Source organism: Mustela putorius, unplaced genomic scaffold (assembly GCF_011764305.1).
Source record: "Mustela putorius furo isolate JIRA1106 unplaced genomic scaffold, ASM1176430v1.1 tig00000873_pilon_pilon_pilon, whole genome shotgun sequence".
Lineage (NCBI taxonomy): Eukaryota > Metazoa > Chordata > Mammalia > Carnivora > Mustelidae > Mustela > Mustela putorius.
The window spans coordinates 2,221,651-2,242,209 of record NW_025421504.1 but is presented as its reverse complement, the minus strand read 5'-3'; the positions used below and the strand labels follow the sequence as shown (position 1 = coordinate 2,242,209).

The following is a 20,559-nucleotide window of genomic DNA, read 5'->3' as shown; positions in this document are numbered from 1 at the left end:
GCTGCTGGCAGACGTCGGCCGCACGGGTTTGGAGGTCTGGGCTCGGGCTCCCGCCCGCTGCGAACCATGTCTAGAGGCTGCGGCTCGCCTTGGCCGTGGAGCTTCCAAGCCCAGTGACGGTGGGTGGGGCGCGTCAGACCCCTCTGGCCGACCAAAGTCTAGAATATGATTGGGTTTCCAGAGCTCAAGTGGTTGATCTGGGTCCACTTGGGTATTTCAGCACGATCTCATCTCAAAATCTTTGATCACATCTGTCTGTGACGTCCCTCGTGCCATCCAATGTGACACAGTCCCAGGCTCCAGGGAGGAGGACCTGGGATCTGCGAGGGACCACGGCCCCTCCCGAGTAACAGCCCCGCATGCGGGCTCCGGCTGAAGGCCCCCGTCAGGTTTGCGCTTCAGAATTTGGTCTCCCAGGCCATGGTGCAGCTTCTTGCTTTCCCAACGGTGCCCAATGAAGGGTTTTTCATTTTAAAGAGTCCGATCTATAATTATTTCTTCCGTCCTATTAAAGAAATCTTTGCCAAACTCAAGGTCCCTAAAAGGACTTTTCTCCCACTGTCTTCCAGAAGTTTTGTAATTTTAGGCCTTATATCTCAAGCTACTGTTTCTACATGGTGTGAAGTAACAACTGAGGATTTTTTTTCTCTGCATGTGGTTACCCCAGTGTTCTGGTCCCTTCGGTTAAAAGCATAATCCTTCCCCATGGCATTGCCTCCGCACGTTTGTTGAAAACCCTCTCACTATAAATCTGTGGTCTCTTTCTGGACTCTGTATCACGGTCGAGGCCCCGTGGCATCCCGGTTCCGCTGTCACTCTGTAGTAGTTTTTGCTGTAAGGCAGTCGAAGCCGTCCAGTTCGTTCAATTTCGCAAAATTGTTCTCACTACACTAGATCCTTTGTATTTCCATATAAATTTTAGAATCGGGCACCTCGGTGGCTCAGTGGGTGAAAGCCTCTGCCTTCAGCTCAGGCCATGTTCTCCGGGTCCTGGGATCGAGCCCCGCATCGGGCTCTCTGCTCAGCGGGGAGCCTGCTTTCTCCTCTCTCTCTCTGCCTGCCTCTGCCTACTTGTGATTTCTGTCAAATAAATAAATAAAATTTTTTTAAAAATAAAAAAAGTAAATTTTAGAATCAGCTTCTCAATTTTTGCCCAAGTCTCAGTTTTGTGACTGGGGCTGAGCGGACCCTGCAGGACAGCATGGGGAGAGCCGACAGCTGACAAGGCCGACTCCTCCGCAGGACGGCCCCTCTCTCGCTCACGGACACTTCCCACCGCGATGTGCCGTGGCTTTCGGTGCACAGAGCTTACGTATCTCCCGTCTGACGGAGCCCCCGGGTTTCATTCTCCGAGTGTGCCCTGTTGACATGCAGGCGTACAAGTGAGCTCTGAATACTGACCTTGTATATGGCTGTGTTTCCTAAACTCAGTTACTGGCTCTTTGCTGCAGGTTCCATAGGATCTTCTACGTGGAGGATCGCATCACCTGTGCATAAGGACCTTTCCCTTTCCAACCGGATGCCTCTTGTCCCCTTTGGCTGCCTTACCGTGCCAGCCAGCGCCACGGTCTGATGCCGAACGTGCGAGATGAGGACACCGTGCCTCTCTCCTACACGGTTCCTGACAGCCACTCCTCGTTGTGGGCCCATCCATCCCTCCGTGCAGCTCAATCGGCCGCTGCCAGTGTCTGACGCTCCGCTCGAGGTGCAGGGATGCGGAGGACTGTCACGCTGTCTCTGATGACCTACTTCTTCACTTACGCCCCTGGGAACACTCAGGCAGCAAAGCCTCGGTCCATGCCGCGCTTGCGGCTCCAGGCTCCGTCGGGCGGCGGGCTACCGAGGCCGGTGCTCCCGTGGCGTCACTCTTCGCTTATCTGCGCCTGACTTCCCGTGACCGTGTGCAGCGGTGTCGTCTTACAGCCCAACATAACGATCTGTGAACAACGGACTTCACTCTGCTCACGCCCGTGTAAGCATCATTCAGGGGAGGATGCGGCCGGCTCCACGCCCAACCTGTGACTGACCACGCTCACACACAACTCACCGCCTTTCAAACGCGCTACCCAGTGCTGCGACGCTCAGAGCAGCACGACCATGACCGTGGTCCACGCCATGTCTTCCTCCCGCCCTCCTGCCTCCCCGAAATCCCGCCCCAGAGCACGCGCTCCCCGGCCGCCCTCCCCAGCCTCTGGAAAACACCCCCCGCTTGCTAGCTGTCTAAGTCACCTTCCTGGGACATTTCACAGACGCAGCATCACACAGCACGTGGCCTCTGGTGCCTGGCGGGCTCCCCGAGCAGGCGCTGCAGCAGCCCGAGCGGCAGCAATGCCAGCAGCAAGCTCCTCCGCGGGCACTTCCCACACCTCCCAGGGGATGGATATTGGGGTTATTTCCGCTTTCTAGCTATTAACCGCTAAAAATAGCTACTGAATACTTGAATATTCAATACGGAATGCTGAATGGCCTGAACATCTGTCTAGCGGGGCCCACCAGCCCTCTTGCTTCCCTCAATGCTCAGTTGCCAAGGGACGCAGCTTGCCTTCCCAACAACCCCCACCTGCTCATACTGATGCAAATATCAGCGCTCGCCCACAAAGCCCCCGGCGCCAAACACTCACTCCCCTTCCCAGTGCTGCAGCACACTGTGGGGAACCCACTTGTGCAGTCTACATTCCAGACTACTGCCCGAGGCAAAATTACTCAATTTTAATTGCTCCCACTGCTCAGAGCCAGGCTGCTTTCCAGAAAGTCTGTACCTATCGACACCACCAACATAAAGAGTTCCCACGCCCCTGCAACACTTAGGGTGGTTATGGAACCTCTGATAGCCATGGATCACATCCCAGTCACCTGCAAGGGTGAGCGGCTTTTGTGCTTTTTCTAACTGCTCTCTTTCCTGGACAGCATTTGAGTTAAGCTCCCCAAGTGTCTCACCTTGCGGTTGGGTTGGTTTCCTGCCGTCTCCTCCCCGTGCGCACCCGTTCCTCCTCCACCCTAACCGGCGGTGCTTCTGAAGCCGGAACAGCTCAAGGCTGGTGACCAGCTCAAGGCTGGTGACCAGTCCTTCCAGGGATTCACCCAGGGCTCCCATCCTGTCTCTTGGCACCTGGTGCACAAACCCAAGCCTACGCTGGGGACAAGTATTTGAGGCCTCTGCTCTTCCACCTCCAAATTCCCTCCCTCCTGTCCATAGGAAATGGGGTCCGGCACTCGGGGCCGGCTGCCGTGTCCTGGCTGGGGACAGTGTGGGTGCACATGGCCGGGAGTGTGGCGTCACGGTCTCTGCTGCCGGTGCAGAGGTGCCCCCATGCATTGCCTCTGGGCCCCTGTGCCGTCTCTCTGGGACGGGAGTTCACACAGGACGTCCCCTTCACAAACCGGACCAGTGCAAAAGCCTTCGGTCAGAATCGCTGGTGAACAGTGCACAGCGCTATCATCCTGACCAGTGTGCGCCGTCCGCAGAGGCCAGCAGAGCTACCACTTCCGTTTACTGTTCGAGACCAGAGAACGGGGTGAAGGGCCTGACCGGGTGCCCAGATCACACTGCACGTTACCAAAAAAGCCAGGGGCACCTTGAGAAACATAAATTACAGGGGCACCTGGCTAGCTCAGTCAGTGGAGCAGGTGGCTCTTGATCTCAGGATCGTGAGTTCAAGACCCACGTTGAGGGGTAGAAATTACTTAAATAAATGTTTAAAAAAAAGAAAAGAAACATAAATTAGAGTTTATAATAAAAGTTTCAAACATTTAATGAAAAAAAACCTCAGAGTAATGCATTATTTACATATAGGTAAGAAAAGAACACCAAACACTCGTCCTGGGGGCTCTCGGAGAGTTCACATAAACCCCATCACCTGGAAGCCGCCCCCGAGCGCGTCCCCGCTAGAGCACGGGGCAGGTGGGCAGGCGGGCACTGGCTCCTCGTCGGCACGTGGGGCTCCTCAGATCAGGTCAGCCACTGAGAGGCAGAAAGGAATATTAAGGAATAATATGAACAAGAAAACACACAGGTCTACCTAGAGGCTCACGACAGACTTCCCCAAAACAGGCAGAACGAGAACAAGAGAAGGGCCCCAGGGCCGCCCCAGCGGGGCCGGGCGGCCGCTCACCGTTCATGGGCATCTCGTCGATCTGGGTGGAGTAGTACTGCTCGATGTCCCTCAGGATGCGGATGTCATCATTCTTCACGAAGTTGATGGCCACCCCCTTGCGGCCGTAGCGGCCCGACCGCCCGATTCTTCAAGAGCAGAACAAACCGGTTCAGAGGATGCGGCGGGGAAGGCGCCAGGAAGCCCCCCGGCCGGCAGACCCCCCGAAGCCCGCCCGCACCTGTGGATGTACAGCTCTCTGTTGTTGGGCAGGTCGTAGTTGATGATGAGGGACACCTGCGGGACGTCCAGCCCCCGGGCCCACACGTCCGTGGAGATGAGCACCCGGCTGCGAAAAGAGAAGGAATTGAAGGCGGTCACCTCCATCACGCACGTCTCAGGCTGGCGGGGCGCCAGGTGGCTCCGTCCTTGATTTCGGCTCAGCTCGAGACCTCAGGCCCCGGGACGGGGGCGCCGCACCGGGCTCCACGCTCAGGGCACAGTCTGCTTGTCCTCCTCTCTCTGCTCCCCCCACGATAAATAACATCTTAAAAAGAAAGGTTCTGGACTGGCTCTAAGTAGAAAACATGCCGGGTCACTGTCACCTGGCCCCGTGCAGGTGTGAGGGGTCGCGGACGCCAACGACCCGTGTGCAGGGCACTGTGTGTCCTCAGCTGCGCTGGCCTCCTGCGTGCTCGAACGGACCGAGACCAGGACCTCTCCCTGCGCTGCGCTCAACCTGTGGAAAGCCAGCCCCGTCAATCACTGGGAAACAAACCCTACTTCTGCCCGGCAGGAGCGGGGGACAGCAGTGTCACTGACTTCGGTGCGGGCTCCGCCGTGTGTTCCAACTTGAACTGTGACTCGCGCCACTCTGCCCTTCAGCCAGGACAGGATCGGACACACCCTGGATCTGCACCGTCCAACACAGAGGCTGCCCGAGCACCCGCCGGCCGAGCACCCCCTATGTGCCCAGCCTGGAACGGGGCTGTGGACGGGTCACACACACAGCATTTTGAAGACTTAGAACAAAAAGAAATCGGCAAAGTCTTAATTAGTATTTTTAATGCTAGTTACACGATGAAAACGCTGAAATGATTTGCCGCATGAGATTAAATAAAATGTACTAAAAATCAACTTCACCTGGTTCTTTTCACCTGCTTGACTATGGCTGCCAGGAGATCCACGGTTACACTTACGGCTCGAATCCTAGCTTATGGGACGTGACTGTGGGGACGCGCTCAGAGTGCGAGGGCGCAGCCACGCGGGAGAAGAGAGTTCAAGATGGAACAGGAAGGCGGCCCAGCCACATCACCACCCCCGTGCGCAGCCCCGCGGGGGAGAGAACAGGGCCCCGGGCACGCGCGGAGGGGAGGCCAGGCCCGGCAGGTCACGCGGCAGCCAGACACAAGCAAAGACGAGAGCCACGCCGAGACCCATCAGGGGAAGGAACGGGGAGATGCAAACACACGAGCGGGGCAGCAGGACTTCCCAACGGCAACAGCCGTAACCCAAGGGTTCTCTCGGCAAACCCCTCCCTCGAGACGTCGCAAGGGCCGTTGCACAGTGAAGCAAACACCGCCCGACAAACTAAAACCCGCACCCTGTCCCCGGTAGCCCCAAAGTAAACACATAAAGACACTCTTCAGGGAGAAGGAGACCCAACCCAGACAGGTCTGAGACAAAGGACAAGAGAAGCAAGTAGGGACGAGTCTCCGTGTGAACACTTTCTGTCACACGGAGACGTCGTGCGGTTTCCACGGAAGGGGACGAGTCTCCGTGTGAACACTTTGTCACACGGAGACGTCGTGCGGTTTCCACGGAAGGGGACGAGTCTCCGTGTGAACACTTTCTGTCACACGGAGACGTCGTGCGGTTTCCACGGAAGGGGAGGGCCCCTGAAGTCCTGCTTCCAGCCTCTGCCGGCAACGACGATGGCCCCAGAGCGCATCACGACAGGTGCCGATGTGCTAAGGGGGCTGCTCTACTCACGAAGGTAGAAACACTTTCCAAAACCAGAACTGGGGAGAAGGAATCACAGTGAGAAAAAACCCGAGAGAAAGAAACAAAGAAGAAACAGGAGAAGCAAAGTGCACCTACGACGCGTGCGGCCCGTTTAAACCACACACGCCAGTGTCGGCATTGACGGAACCGGACCGGTGGCTCCATAAAGACGGGATCACCTTCAGACTACAGGACAACCGCCCGAGACACACTGCAGCCTGTGGCCGCAAACAGGAGACAGGGTGTGCTGGACCCTGGAGGGGACAGCCAACCGGAGGGGACAGCCACCAGATGCAGCCACCGTGGCGGCATCACAGCAGGACCGGGGACACAGGTGCTTCGGTGACGAAAGTCACTCCTCCAGAATCAGAGGGAGCCTGCAGGTGCAGACCCGACCGTAGGACACACCGGCGGGAGCAGAGCAAGCCTCCCAGAACGGCGTGCGCGGCACTCTCAACGTCGATGGGACGGTTCGGGAACCAAAGGCCAGGACGCAGAGCACCTGCACCTCCAGGCCCGCACAGGACGCAGAGCACCTGCACCTCCAGGCCCGCACAGGACGCGACACGTGGCCACCCCACAGCGCCCTGCCTGCGCACGCATGCTCACGGGCACCAGTGTCTGAAGGGCCACTGAGCACACCCCAGTACGAGCAACAGAGCACATTCTCTGACCACAGGGGGATTTAAAGACCCACCACGGAAGGATGAACAGAAAATCTCCTTATCTGGCAACGAAGAAACACGCTTCCAGTAAGGCGACCGGCCTACCCAGCGAAGGCGCCCTCCCAGGGGCCCCTACCACAGCTGGGAGCACGAGGGGAACCTGGCACAGCCCGCGGACGGAGAGCCCAGGGAACACCACCGGCGGGACCGGGTGTGGAGAGAGGGGCCTGCCCACCTGGCGCCGGACCGGAACTCCTTCATGATGGACTCGCGCTCCTTCTGCGGCATGTCCCCGTGCATGGATGACACCGTGAAGTTGGCTTCCCGCATCTTCTCCGTCAGCCAGTCGACCTGCACACCAGACCAACAGACGCGCTGTGAGCTCGGAAAGCAAACCAGACAGTACATTCTGGATTTTCCACGACAGCCTACAGCGCAACCGATGTGCGTGCACAGCCCAAGCGCTCTTAAAACTCAGACCAGTCGGGGTGCCTGGGGAGCCCCGTCATTAGGTCTCTGCCTTTGGCACAGGTCCTGATCCCGAGATCGGGACCAAGCCCCGAGCTGGGGATCAAGCCCGGAGTTAGGCTCCCTGTCGAGGGGAGGCCTGCCTCTCCCGCTCCCATCCCCGGGCTTGTGCTCTCTCACCGTCTGTCAAGTGAATAAATAAAACCTTAAAAGAAAACTCAGACCATCTTCACTGGATATGCAGGAACTGCACTTTCCCCAGCATGTATCAGGGCAAAAGTTCCACATAAATTTCTCAGGGCGCCCGGCTAGCTCAGTCGGTAGAGCATGAGACGCTTAATTTTCTCAAGAAGGAAAAAAAGACCACATCTCACTGTTCTTGTTTGAAATTCAAATTCACATCTTTTTTGGACGGTGGCCCAACTCCTTTCCCCGTTTCCAGGGAGCCACCAGGGGCTCTCCATGGAGCCTGCACACAAGCATCCCTTGGAGGCCAAGACCCAGGCCCAGGTCCCACCTAAAACCAGTGACACCCGAGCCTTCTCTGGTGGGACCAGCATCGACACATCTGCACAGTGCGCCGTCACGCCCGACTCTTCGCTTCTAAGCCGTTTCAGAGAACGGCTGACCAGCGTTCCTCAGAGAACCAACCTTCCGTTCGGGCCAGAAGGACATGGAACAGCTCGGGTGACTGCGTACCTTCCTTTTGGTGTTACAGAAGATGACCGCCTGAGTTATGGTCAGCGTGTCGTACAGGTCACACAGAGTGTCAAATTTCCACTCTTCCCTCTCCACCGCCACAAAGAACTGCTTGATGCCTTCTAGAGTCAACTCATCACTAGAAAACAAAGACAAGTCCTGGGAACACATTCTTCTGCCAAGATCTGCGGGCAGACACAAGCCAAGCACTGCTCCTGGTGCCTGCCTGCCCCACGGAGGCACCTGCCCCTCCCGGCCACAGCCCTCCCTGGGGCCAGCACTTCCACCGCACGGGCCACACGCTGGCTGGTCTGAGCCCTCAACAGCCGCGAACCCCCATATCATGTATTTTACTGCCATGACACTGATGGACAGACGCCATCAGCTAGTTGAGAGTTTGGAAATTACTGGGCCAAAGGGGAACAAAAGCTGGCTTTTCAAAACAGAAAATAAAATGAAATTAAAAATTCTTCTCATTTTACGCCCCAGATACAAGCTATGTGGCTGTGCTCTCGAACCACCCGGAAGCAGGGCGTTCCTACCGCTTCACCAAGATGCGGATGGGGTCGGTCATGAACTTGTTGGTCATCTCCAGGATCTCGTGAGGCAGCGTGGCGCTGATGAGCACCACCTGCGTGGCCGGGGGCAGGTACCTGTACACGTCGTAAATCTGCTCTTTGAAACCTGCGACAAACGGTGAGGCGGGGTGAGTTCTGAAGGCTGCACGCTCCGACCCAGAGGTGGTGACCATGATGTCTGAGGCTGTACAAGGAATCTCCCCACGGAGCCGGGAAATCCACGCGCCCGGCTCCCTGCGCCTCCCTGGTGGGCTCTGGGCGTCTCAGCCCCACAGTTAAGAGCAGCAGAAACCCAGCCCTGGGCTGCCCACAACCTCAGTCCTGGCTGCAGCTGCCCTGGGCCACCACCTGCTCGGCCTGGGCAGCACAGGGTCAGCAGGCGGAGTCCTAGGGCCCCGACAGACCACTACGCTGTGACCACACAAACGACAGAGCCCAAGATCCTCCTTTCCAAGCAATTCCCAGAGAACGTGGCTGCTGCTGGTCCGGAGGCCTGACCCTGAGACATGCTGCCCACGGGACTGGAGCACAAGGAGCCACCGGCAGCTTCACCAGACACTAAGGAAGCCCCGAGTGCCCCAGAGTCACTGTGCGTCCCACTCGGCTCAAGGGCAGCCTCTCAGGACACCATCAGCCGCCAGAGACTTGGCCACCAGGAGAACCCCGAGAACCCCACCTGCACTGCTGGACACCACCTGCTCCACCCGCACGACCCCGACGTCGTCTGGGCAACACCCCAAAAACCCCGCAGTACGAGGTGGAGACCGAGGCAGGGAGTGTGTGCAGGCAACACAAGCGGGAGGACACTGGAGCAAGGCCCTGGCTCAAGCTAACACTTGAGACTTTTAACTACGCCATTATGAGAGCTGATTTCAGGACCTGATATCAGGACCTGATTTCAACCGTGCACGAAGGCCACAGCTGTCATCACTGAGAACCAGCACCTATCTGTCATCGGATGTGTTTTGGTAGAAACACGTGAAAAGCCAAAAAGTACACAAGTCTAGAAATTCATCTTAGTAACTGTTAAGAAAAAAACCAGCCTAGACAACCCATAAGGCAACTAGTTAAATAAATGACAGAATACCCCGTTGCCACGAAACCAGCTTCCCTGACACACTGCTATGCTCCGCAATCCGCAGCAGGAGTCTACATGCCCCATCTCTAGCACACACCTCCCCATCTGTGCCGACCCCCAGACGCACGGGGCAATGCCATGCTAGGCTGGGCAGAGGTGCCGCGGTCCTGGCTGCCACTGGCCTCACACCCACCCCCTACGCCCCCCACCTGTCCCCAGTAAGAGCAAAGTGCAGGTTCACTTCCGTGGCCGCCCCTGGGGCACGAGGCTTCCCGCAAACACCAGGAACGCTTGCATTCGTTCCACGTTTCACCTCTGCCTTGAGAGCGCGTTAACAGCTCAAGGTCAGGAGAAATCCGGCTTCTGTGACTCGTACCTTTATTTAGCATCTCATCCGCCTCGTCCAACACCAACATCTTGATGGCGCGCGTCCTCAAACTCCTGCGCCGAATCATGTCTGCACGGCCAGTTTGAAATTGTTAGATCCCAGACTTCGGGGAAGCAGCCAGCCTTTCCACTGGGCTCTGGAGGATTTCGGGGACCTTCCGTCCACTTCTTACGTGTCACCCACACACACACTCCCGCACGCAGCCCAGCAAACGGAGAAGAATGCTGGGTCAATGGAGCCTGTCTTCCAAACGCTCCCCGCCCACCACTTTTAGACAAAGGCACTTACCAAAGACACGCCCAGGTGTGCCGGCCACAACGTGCTGCCCATAGTCCAGCTTCCTGATGTCCTCCCCCACGTTGGTACCCCCAATGCAGGCGTGGCACTGCACGTTCATGTAGTCCCCCAGAGCGAGCAGGCCCTGAATGGAAACCGGGGTCACGTCTGGGGCCCGCCCAGAGACCTCGGTGTTTCCCCAAAGTGAAGGAAACCTCTACTCCAATATAAGATGACCCCCAAGGATCACTGATTCCATGATTTAGATCATAAAACAACAAAAAGACCCACCCTCCTCTTCTACACTTTTCTGTACCAAGATGAAGTGCATTTTACTGGTTTCTTACTACAGAAACAATACACTTTAATTACAAAAAACCCGGACATATAAAATTTGTAATCCCAACCCCCCAGAGACAATATTAACATCTTAATATACATTATGTCTTTATGTTGTTAAGTGCAAAATAACAATTATTTTATCAAAACCAACTTTCTACTGAAAAAGGTTACTCCGAGAATGCAAAAAGCTCCTGGAATCATACCAGCTGCACTGAGAGTAACTTAGCACAAACCAGGACCTCCTACTGATGATTTATGACAAAATGTCAGAAATCAGGAAACAAAATTTGAGGGAGCCAAAAAACAGGATTAGATTAAATCAACCCACCGGCCTTTTCCAACTGAATAGAAAGCAAGTGCAAAGAGCCCCCCCGGACCCCCAGGGGCTCACCTTCTGGATCTGCACAGCTAACTCTCTCGTTGGGGCCAAGATCAAAGCCTGGGTTTCTCGAACCTGGTGAAATAATGTGTCAGGAAACAGACAATCCTCAGTATCCTCAAAGCAGACCACACTAATTCAGATGAAATGTACTCTGAACACTGCCATGTGATAGCCACACTTCTTATCTCTTTCCTTTTCTTTTTAGATTTACTTATTTGACAGACAGAGATCTCAAGTAGGGGGAGAGGCAGGCACAGAGAGAGAGAGGAGGAAGCAGGCTCCCCGCTGAGCAGAGAGCCCGATGCAGGGCTCGATCCCAGGACCCCGGGATCATGACCTGAGCTGAAGGCAGAGGCTTTAACCCACTGAGCCACCCAGGTGCCCCACACATCTCATTTCTAATGGAGGTAAAGGAACGCAGACAGAACTTCGAGTATGAACCAGCAGGATTCTGGCTTTCAGACAAGAATGTCCACTAAAATCTCTCCCCATTTACACAGGAATTTATGACAGAGTGTTAGTTAGCTCTCATAATGGCGTAGTTAAAAGTCTCTTAAAAAAATCTGAGTTAGGATGACTGAACAGACATTTTCAAAAACTGTCCTTTCAGAACACCGCGGTTACAGGAGAAAAGAAGTATTTCTTAGGAAAGAAGGAAGGTTCGCTTGAAGAGTGTAAGTTACCTGGATATCCAAACACTGGAGGACAGAAATGCTGAAGGTGGCGGTTTTGCCTGTGCCAGACTGCGATCTGTTAGAGGAAACACAGACACGGGAGTGAAGGACGGGCTACCCGGTCCCACTCACAGCCCCCTCCCACAGCAGCACTCCGAGGGGCAGGCTGCAGAGGCCCAAGAGGACCCACACCTTCAGAGCAAGGGGTGGGACTCAGTGGGGTCACGGGCGGTGAGATCAGCAGGTGCACCAGGGGACTCAGCGCCGCATCTGTAACCCTGACAGGCGTTACAGACGGCAGAAAAAGAGATTCCCTTCTCTACCAATGTAATTCTTCTCTACAATTTGAGACTAAAACCATCCTCCAAAAATAATTTTCCTTATAAACAAGTCTTTAAAATTAAAACAAATCAGGAATAAAGCTCTTGAGAGAGTATTATAAACCGTGCCACATGCCAACTAGTAAGTAAAACTGCCTAAAAATATGACAGCTTTCTAGAGTAGAGGACACAAAAACCAAAAAAACAAGACACCCTGTGGCTGACGTCCAGAGACAGGTTGATGGCGAGTCTGTGGAGGAGAAAAGCCGTCCTCCCCAAGCACTCTGCTGGCTGACTAGCGCCTAACCCCGATCGGCGCCAGGGACGTACTGGGCAATGACGTCTCTCCCTTTAATTATCTGCTTGATGGCTCGCTGCTGGATGGCTGACGGTTTCTCAAAACCTGTGAAAAGAAACGGAGAAAGTTGGCAAGTTCGTTCTACCCGTGAGGACACTGGAAGCTCGCTGGGGCACAGACGGTGTGCTTGTTTAAGCCTCACCTCACCCCTCCTAACCCAAAATCCAACACACCCAAGCGCTTGAGAAACAGCCGCTGAATGAATTGGGCTGAACTGTATTTTCATACTAACATGCATCTTATTCATAAAGACCAAATCTATAAAGCAAACACCGTTACACAGAGACTCCAGTAAGATTACCCAAAAAACCCCAACGTCTGAACGGTGGTACTCCTGAGAACGGGTGGAGAGGTCGCCGTTTACTCCAGGTCCCCCTGCACTGACGGTGCAACAGCCTGCATCACTATGCACTGTTCCGCTACTTTTTAAGCTAGGAGAGTGGAAAATGAACCCAGCCCTGTCCTTACCCCTTTCCTCTCGGATGAGCGTGCATGAGGTTCAAGCCGTCTATACTGGTGCCGACCCCACGGCCCGAGGTTCTGCTGGGGCCCACGCTGTGCTCCCCCCACGACTGACGCAGCCCCCTGAACTACGACACCACACTCTCCAACACAGCCACTACCAAAGAACGAGGCCGCTCTGAGGGAGGAAATGTTACCTTCCAAGTAAACAGGACCTTACGTACAAAAGCTGTAGTTTACTTACTTCTGGGTCGGCTTGACTACGTGGGACAGATTTCCCGTCCAACATTCAAACCGTAACAGATGATTTGAAACCCTCGTGATGACCGAGCCCCCGGACGGGAAACTAAATACAGCATTTGGGGAAGGGGTGTCCTGGATGCCAAGAGGTGGGCAGGACTGTCCGCCACCCCACCAGGCTCGGCTGCAGGGGCCCTTCTCGCCTCCTATCCCCTTGCCCTGTCTACACTGCGGTACTATCACGGGCTGTTGGGTAAAACACGGCCCAGCCACGCGGGTCAGACAAAGGTGCTGATCGCTGCCACCCGCAGCCCAGCCCCACCTCCTCCCAGGCTCCCGACATCTCCAGCGAGACGGCTCACAGGCCTCAGACTCCCCTGCCTCCGTCACGCGCGCCCCACCTGTGCACGCGGCAGCACGCCCCAGCAGCCCCAGCAGCCGCTCAACACCCGGGAATCCTCTGCTGCTCACTTTCAACCCGTCTCCACCTCCACACCATCAACTCTCCTCAACTCACGCCCCCACTCCCCCCCTGCCTCACTCTCGCCTCCCTTCATGTTCACACACTCCCAGAGGAACCTCCAAACCTGCAAATCTGACCCCGTCATTCCCCTGCTGAAAACCCTCCAATGGCTGGGGCGCCTGGGTGGCTCAGTCGCTGGGAGTCTGCCTTGGGCTCGGGTCATGACCCCGAGGTCCTGGGATCCAGCCCCGCATCGGGCTCCCTGCTTGGTGGGAAGACTGCTTCCCCCTCCCCCTCCCCCTGCTCGGGTCCCCGCTCTCACTGTCTGTCAATTAAATAAATAAAACCTTAAAAAAGAGAAAAATACCTTTAAAAAAAAATACAAAAAACAGCCTTCCAATGGCTTCCCACTGCACTTGGAAACAAAACTCAAACTCTTCATCACCTCAAGGATGCTCTGCCGGATCCGGCCCTGCCGGCCTGTCCCAAGTCCTCCCTGGGCTCCCACCACGGAGGGCAGCCCACTCCGAGCTGCGGGGTCCCGGCACCAGCTGCTCCCTAACCCAGGCCTCGCTCAGACGACGGCCCGTCCTGGGAGCCCCTTACCGATCAGCCCCGCCACCCCCTCACGCTGCCCCTTCGCGGCCATCACCACTGCCCGAAGCAAGCTCGGCTCCAGGCTGCGCTTCTCCCCGAAGCCGCTCAAGCTCCCTTAGGGCCCGAGCCTGCCGGGGTCACTGGTAAACCCTCGGGGCCCAGGCGGCGCGGGTCCTGCCGGCTACAAGCCCGTTCCCGCGGCAGGAGTGACCCGCCGCCCGCGCCCGAAGACTTGGCAGCCCTCGCCGGGCCCGGCGCCGAGCGGTGCACCCAGAACGACGCGCCGAACGGCAGCGACGCGGGGAGGGCGCTGCGCGCCGGCGGGGGTCGCCCGCCGGGGCCCCGGGACTCCCTCCTGGCCGCGCCCCCGCCCTCCCCGCCCTCCCGGCCCGCGCCCCGCGGCCCCGGACCGTAGGCGTAGATGCCGCGCAGAAGGTCCTCCCGCAGGCCCATGGTGTCGAACGTGGGCGTCACGTCCACCTCCTCGCTGGTCTCGAATTCCACTTTGGTCATGTCTTCCTCTTTGAGCAGCCGCTTCCGCGCCGACCCCGAGGTCGCCATCGTGGCCGTGGCCGCCATGATCCCGAGTCGGCTGAGCGCGGAGTGCGCGCCGCAGCGGAAAGCGGAAGCAGGGAGGCGCGCCGCCGGCGCCAGGAACTGACGTCACCGCGCGCGTGCGCACGAGAGTGCGTCGGGGCCGCGAGCTTCTCTCCGCGTGAAAGGGGAAGCGGGGCTGGCTTCAGGGAGAGGGGCGGTGCTGCTGCCGCTCTCGCGCGACTTAAGCTCCCGCGGGACCGCGCCAGGCCCTATAAATAGGGCGGAGGCGGCCAGGAGCGGCAGTTGAGTGGGTTGCTCCGTCCGTGTGTGTTTGCGTCCAGGTCCCTGTGCTGGGGGACCCGGAGCGCCCCGCCGACGGCCGCCGCCGCGTGAGGCGCCCCGTCCGCACCCTCCTCCCGCCGAGGTTAGGGTTAGGGTTAGGGTTAGGGTTAGAGTAACGCAGCGCTGGCGCCGAGGCATAACCTCACGCCAGCGTCCGCTTTGGGGAAAGCCTCGTGCAGGCTCTGACCCGTTGGCCGGGCGCGCAGCCCCGGTGCGGGCGAGTGTGCGGGGGGAGCGCCCCAGGCCGGGGGCGCGGGCAGGGGGCGCAGACACGCCTGCCCCGGAGGGGGGCCCCGGAGGGCTTGGCTTCCCCGGGGCACGGGAGCCGCCCCCGCGTCTGGCCCCAGACGTCCCTGCGCGCGGCTGGCGGCGGGCTGGGCTGGGCTGGAGACGGAGCGGGGCGCTGGTCCCCTCGCCTCGTCCCGACGGCTGGGCCCGCGCGCCCGGGCGTGTTTGCCCCGCGGCCTCTCGGGGTGTGGGCGCGCTCCCCGGCTGCGGAGGTTAGTGTCGTGCCGGGGGCGGCCGTCTCCGCCGCGAGGCCGGAGGGGGGACCCGGGCGGGGGCAGCGTCGGTAGCGAGCGGGCGAGTGGACGGGGCGGCTCCTCCCCGCGCTCCGGCCCGCGGGCGGGGTCTGTCCGCGCGGCGCGGACCCGGCCGAGGCGCCCGTGACGCCGGCGTTGGGGAGATCGTCCGCGTTCCTGAGGCCGACCTCCTCTCCCGGACGCGTGCGTTGTGATTCCGAGGGTTCCCCGCGCCTCTGCGAGGGCGCCCGGCCGCGTGGCCAAGCGCACGTGGGTTCCGCAGACGCGAGGGCTTCCGCGGACCGTGCGTGCCGAGGTGCACGGCGCTCGGCTGTTGCCCCCCAACACCGCTCCGGGTCCGCTGTGCGGGTCCCGCTGTCCCTTGCCCGGAGCCGGGGCGCGCGCCGACGGAAGGTGACCGACGTCGAGTCAGCGAGGAGAGGGAAGATCCTTGCGTTCCCACCGAGTGCGGCGAGGACGGCTGCCTTGCGCTGTGGCGGGGTTTCCCATCTTAGCCGCATCCCCTGGACTCGGCTTTGGCCTCCAGCCTCCGCGCCGTTTTCCTGCCCAGGTCCGTGCGCCTGCGTTGGAGCACACATGGGAAAAGCCTCTTCCTTTGGTTTGGGGCCAGGGACTTTCTGACAATGTAGGGCCAGAGCCCAGGCAGGGACGGGAGCTTTGGGGATAGGGGCACGGTCGTCCGTGCAGTGTCTCCTGACCGGGGCTCGCCCGGAACAGCGGGGAGCAAGGCTGACTTGGTCTTTGTCCCTGAGGTCACTGTAATCCGGTGGGATGACACTCTCCCCCCAAAATACAGTGTGTGAAGTGTGGTGCAGGACACGCAGGGGCTGCACCCAAATCTAGCGGGCAGGTCCCCCTTGGTGACCGACCGCCCGACTGCGAGGCCTCTGGGAGGATAAAGAGGGTACATCCACCCTAGGGAGCTTGGGGCTGGATATGGGGTTCAGTCGATGGGGACGGGTGGCCCCTGGCGATGGCCGCCGGGAGAGTCCCTCTAAGGAGAGATGTCCCCCTGCCCCAGTCCTGCACCAGTTTCCACAAAGCCTGTGCAACGCACTGCAGAGTCCGTAGATCGGGAGCAGGTTTTGCTTTACCACCGGAGAGAAGTATAATCTAGTCACTTGTGTATTGAGAACAGACTTTTGTTTCCGGCTCGTTAAAGTACTTGTGCCCTGGGGCTCCTGGGTGGCTCAGTGGGTTAAGCCTCGCCTTGGGCTTAGGTCATGATCTCAGGGTCCTGGGATCGAGCCCCGCATAGGACTCTGCTCAGCCGGGAGCCTGCTTCCTCCCTCTCTCTCTCTCTGCCTGCCTCTCTGCCTGCTTGTGATCTTGGTCTGTCAAATACATAAATAAAATCTTAAAAAAAAAAAAATACTTACGCCCTGTCTCCATGGTAGATGCCTGAGCATCTATCTGCCTGCAGTGCGGGAATTGACAGCCTGCTTGCTCCAACGTCCCCAGTAATGTCTCCATTAACCTCCATAATGTCTCCAGAAATCTCAATTCCAATTCCAGCTAGAAGGTGCAGACTAGAAATGGCCCCACTCTGAGTCCCCTAACCTAAAAGATGGATTTAGAGGCTTGTTACCCCTGGGCTCCCCATCCCGGGGCTTTTGGTCACCACAGGGGACCCCCCTCAATTCTGTTGGCGCCTGTGCCTCCTGCACTCCCTTCCCACCCCATTTATGTTTGGGGGAAGGTGGTTGCCTTATTACCTGATGAGACTAATCTCGGGGAGGGCAGGGCCCTGACTGCTTTTTCCCCCATCACTATCCAGCATGTAGTAGGTGTGGCTGGACGTGTGGAGCGGGAGGGCAGGAGGAAGCGGGATGGGTCCTGCTGTCTGGGAGATCCCCAAGTTCATCTCCGAGCAATGGGGGAAACAGGAACAGAACTGTGGGCTACCCCACGGGAGACCGCCAACTTTTCTCTGTATCTGGGTTGGACTCCGGGTGGAGACAAAGTGGCTGGTCTTGTCCAGGGTGGGAGGTTTGGGTGCAAGCTGCTGGGCTGGGCTCCCGTGAATCATCACCACAGGAGCTGATGCCCTGAATCTGAGGGACTGTTCCCAGAGCTGGACTTCCTGCCAGAGGTCCCTGCCCATCACCAGGTATTAGAGGGTAAACACAGGTTCTTTGTACGTATGGACCTCTCTAGCCCCACCTAGTCAGGGCAGCAGCTTGCTAAGCTCCAGAACCCACTGGCTGGACCCGAAACTACACACTGCTGGCGTCCAGCATTTGGGCGGAAGAAGTACAAGACCATCTCTCAGGCATAGGCACGTTCCAGGTGCTGGAAGGGGCGGCGGACAGGACAGATGGCGCTGCCTCGCACAGCTTGTGTTCCGTAGGAAGGCAAAACTTGCAGACCAATGAGATAATTGCAGGTTTTATAACCGCATGATGCAAAACGGAAAAAAAGCAAAGTGGAAGAGAGTCAGTGGGTTGCTGATTTACAGAGTGACTGGAGGACGGTGCCCTGCAAGTTACTGAAGGAGGTGGCCAGGGCAGCACCCCAGGGCGGAGTCTTCCAGGAAGAAGGGACCGTGAGTGTGATGACTCCCGGACGGGCAGGGGATTGGTGTGTCGACAGACAGCCGAGGTGGTTGTGGCATCGTGAACCTGGGCAGGAGTGGGGGTGGGGGAAGCGGTGAGCCCGGCCAGATCATAAAGATGTCACAGCTTGGGAGTTTAAATGCATTTGGCCGGTCGCGGGAGCCGCTTCAGGGTGGTTTTTCTTTGAGAAGAGAGGATCGTGCTCATATAAGCAGTTTAGAGAGTTGACCTGGCTGAGGCAAGAGGTCACAGGGCTGGCCCGAGGTGGGATGTGCAGATAGACGGGCTGTCAAGGCTGGCTAGGACTAAGACAGACTCCTGGGTGTCTTTGCAAGCGTCTGAGGGGCCGCAGGGTGAGACGGGAGGGCCACAGGACAGCAGTGGGGGGGGAGCTGGGGGGCGACGCCGAGAGATGAGTAGACCCAGGAGTGCAGGTGCACACAGTGGCAGCCGCAGGACTCGCGATCGCCGGGAGGCGGGGACAGCCCCGTGACCGTGGAGGGATGAGTGGGCAAAGACGATGTGGTCTGTCCGCACAACAGGGGGCGTCATTCAGCCACTATGCTGAGCGAAAGGAGCCGGACACAGGTCACATATGCCCGGTTCTACGAGATGTCCCGAAGAGGCAGATCCACAGACAAGAAGTAGATGAGTGGCTCCCGGGAATGGGGTAGGAGCTGCTCGGTGGGCCTGCCTAGGGCTTCTTTTTGGGGTGGCAAAAACGTGCTGATTAGAGGTTTGCACAGCACTGTGAAGGGCTCACGTTCAAACGGTTAATTTTAGGGGCGCCTGGCTGGCTTGGTAGAGCGTGCGGCTCTTGAGCTCCAGGTTGTGAGTTGAGGCCCCACACGGGGCATGAAGCCTACTCAAAAACACAAATAAATAGAAAAGAAAATGCTGACGTTGTGCTGTGTGAATTTCACCCAATTCAGCCGGGTTTGATCCGAGACGCCTAGACGGGCCCGTGAGGCTGTGACAGGCAGGTGTTTGCGCGTCCGAGTGTGGAAAGTAAGAGAATGACTGGTTCGACCTGCTCCTGTGGGCATGGCTGCTTCCTGCCTCCTCAGCCCACTCTGCATTGGCGCGGGCCGGAGATGGGGTGGGGTCCACACCGACCGGTCCGTGCCCCAGAAGCCAAGCTCACAGCCACACCCAGCCCCGCCCCAGGGACACGCACTCCCGTCTTCTCCACCGTGGGGTTGAGAACCTGCCTAGAAATTCCCCCAGCATTCGTCGGAAGAGCGAAGGCATAGTCCCCATTCACGGTGTGTCGGCCTCTACCCGAAACCTGCCCTTGCAGGGCAGCGGGGCCCGCCGCCCTCCGCCCGCGCTCCGGGTCTCCGGCCCTTCGTGTGCCCAGCCCCGTCTCTCCACCTGCTGACGGCATCCTGATCGCAAGGCAAGCCCAAAGGCCCCCCACGCCAGCTCCCTCCGTTTTATGGAGAAGGCGTCACCCTCAGGTGCTCTGGGGCTGACCCCAGGCAGCTCACGGGGTCCACTGATCACTGCTGTGGGATGTGGTTACCAGGTGGTGCTGTCCCCGTGCCGCCTGGACACCCCACCCCCACCCCAGCCCCACTCCTCCGAGTTCCCCCAGAGTCACTCTTTCAACCAAGCTAAGGTTACCAGAAACCCCGCTTTCTTGACCTCGGATGTATGGAAACGTGGTCGGTCGGGGTCCCCCTGACGATGCCATGGTGACAAAGAACTGGTTTTTGCTCTCCTCCTGCGCTCACGCCTCTTTGGGACCTGGAGGCTTCCTCAACTCTGTTCTGCAGCTCTTGGTACTGCTGTTCCTTACATCAGAGCCACCGGCCTCCTCTCTGACTTAGAATGATGGCATTTCTTTGAGTTTTTTAGAACTATCTAGAACTTTCCACGCACCAGGCCCAGTAAGAAATGCTTTCCCACCCCGATGGTTACAGGCGCCCCATGAACCCCACCGCCGAGGAAAGAAAGACAAGGCTTAGGAGTTGAAATGTCCCATCTTAGATGAGAACAGGGCCACGACTCTGGGCTGAGAGCCTGCGTCCGTGTCTGACCTCCGATCTGTGCTCCGGCCGCTGCCCCCGCCCTCCCCGCTCGGCCCCAGGCTGCCTCAGCCTCGTGCTTCTCCTCACCAGGCAGGAGATTTGCTGGTGGCTGTTCTGCCATCAACTGGCTGTGTGACCTTGGGAACCGGCCCGTGTCTGTTGGGAACAGGCACCCAACCAACGTGTACGCATTCTCTTATCGTCTGGAGGCTCATGGTGGGGAGGCAGGCAAGAAACCAGCAAGTAACTGGAACGTATTATATATTAAGAAGCAATGTGGGGCGCCTGGGTGTCTCAGTGGGTTACAGCCTCTGCCTTCTGCTCAGGTCATGATCTCAGGGTCCTGGGATCGAGCCCCGCGTCGGGCTCTCTGCTCAGCAGGGAGCCTGCTTCCCCCTCTCTCTCTGCCTGCCTCTCTGCCTACTTTGATCTCTCTGTCAAATAAATAAATAAAATCTTAAAAAA

General features: G+C 58.1%; 1 protein-coding gene across 1 annotated transcript; it reads right to left on the bottom strand.

Annotated features, from left to right (window-relative positions):
- Window positions 1-3,721: 3,721 nt before the first annotated feature.
- EIF4A3 (eukaryotic translation initiation factor 4A3) lies at window positions 3,722-14,722 on the bottom strand. The gene is made up of 12 exons (XM_045085764.1): window positions 14,496-14,722; window positions 12,296-12,368; window positions 11,655-11,721; window positions 10,981-11,043; window positions 10,260-10,392; window positions 9,960-10,040; window positions 8,470-8,611; window positions 7,928-8,066; window positions 6,996-7,111; window positions 4,333-4,440; window positions 4,113-4,240; window positions 3,722-3,961 (listed from the first exon to the last, which is right to left on the bottom strand). The coding sequence occupies exons 1-12, from the start codon at window positions 14,662-14,664 to the stop codon at window positions 3,945-3,947; spliced, it is 1,236 nt and encodes a 411-aa protein (XP_044941699.1). The 5' UTR covers window positions 14,665-14,722; the 3' UTR covers window positions 3,722-3,944.
- Between the last annotated feature and the right edge of the window lie 5,837 nt (window positions 14,723-20,559).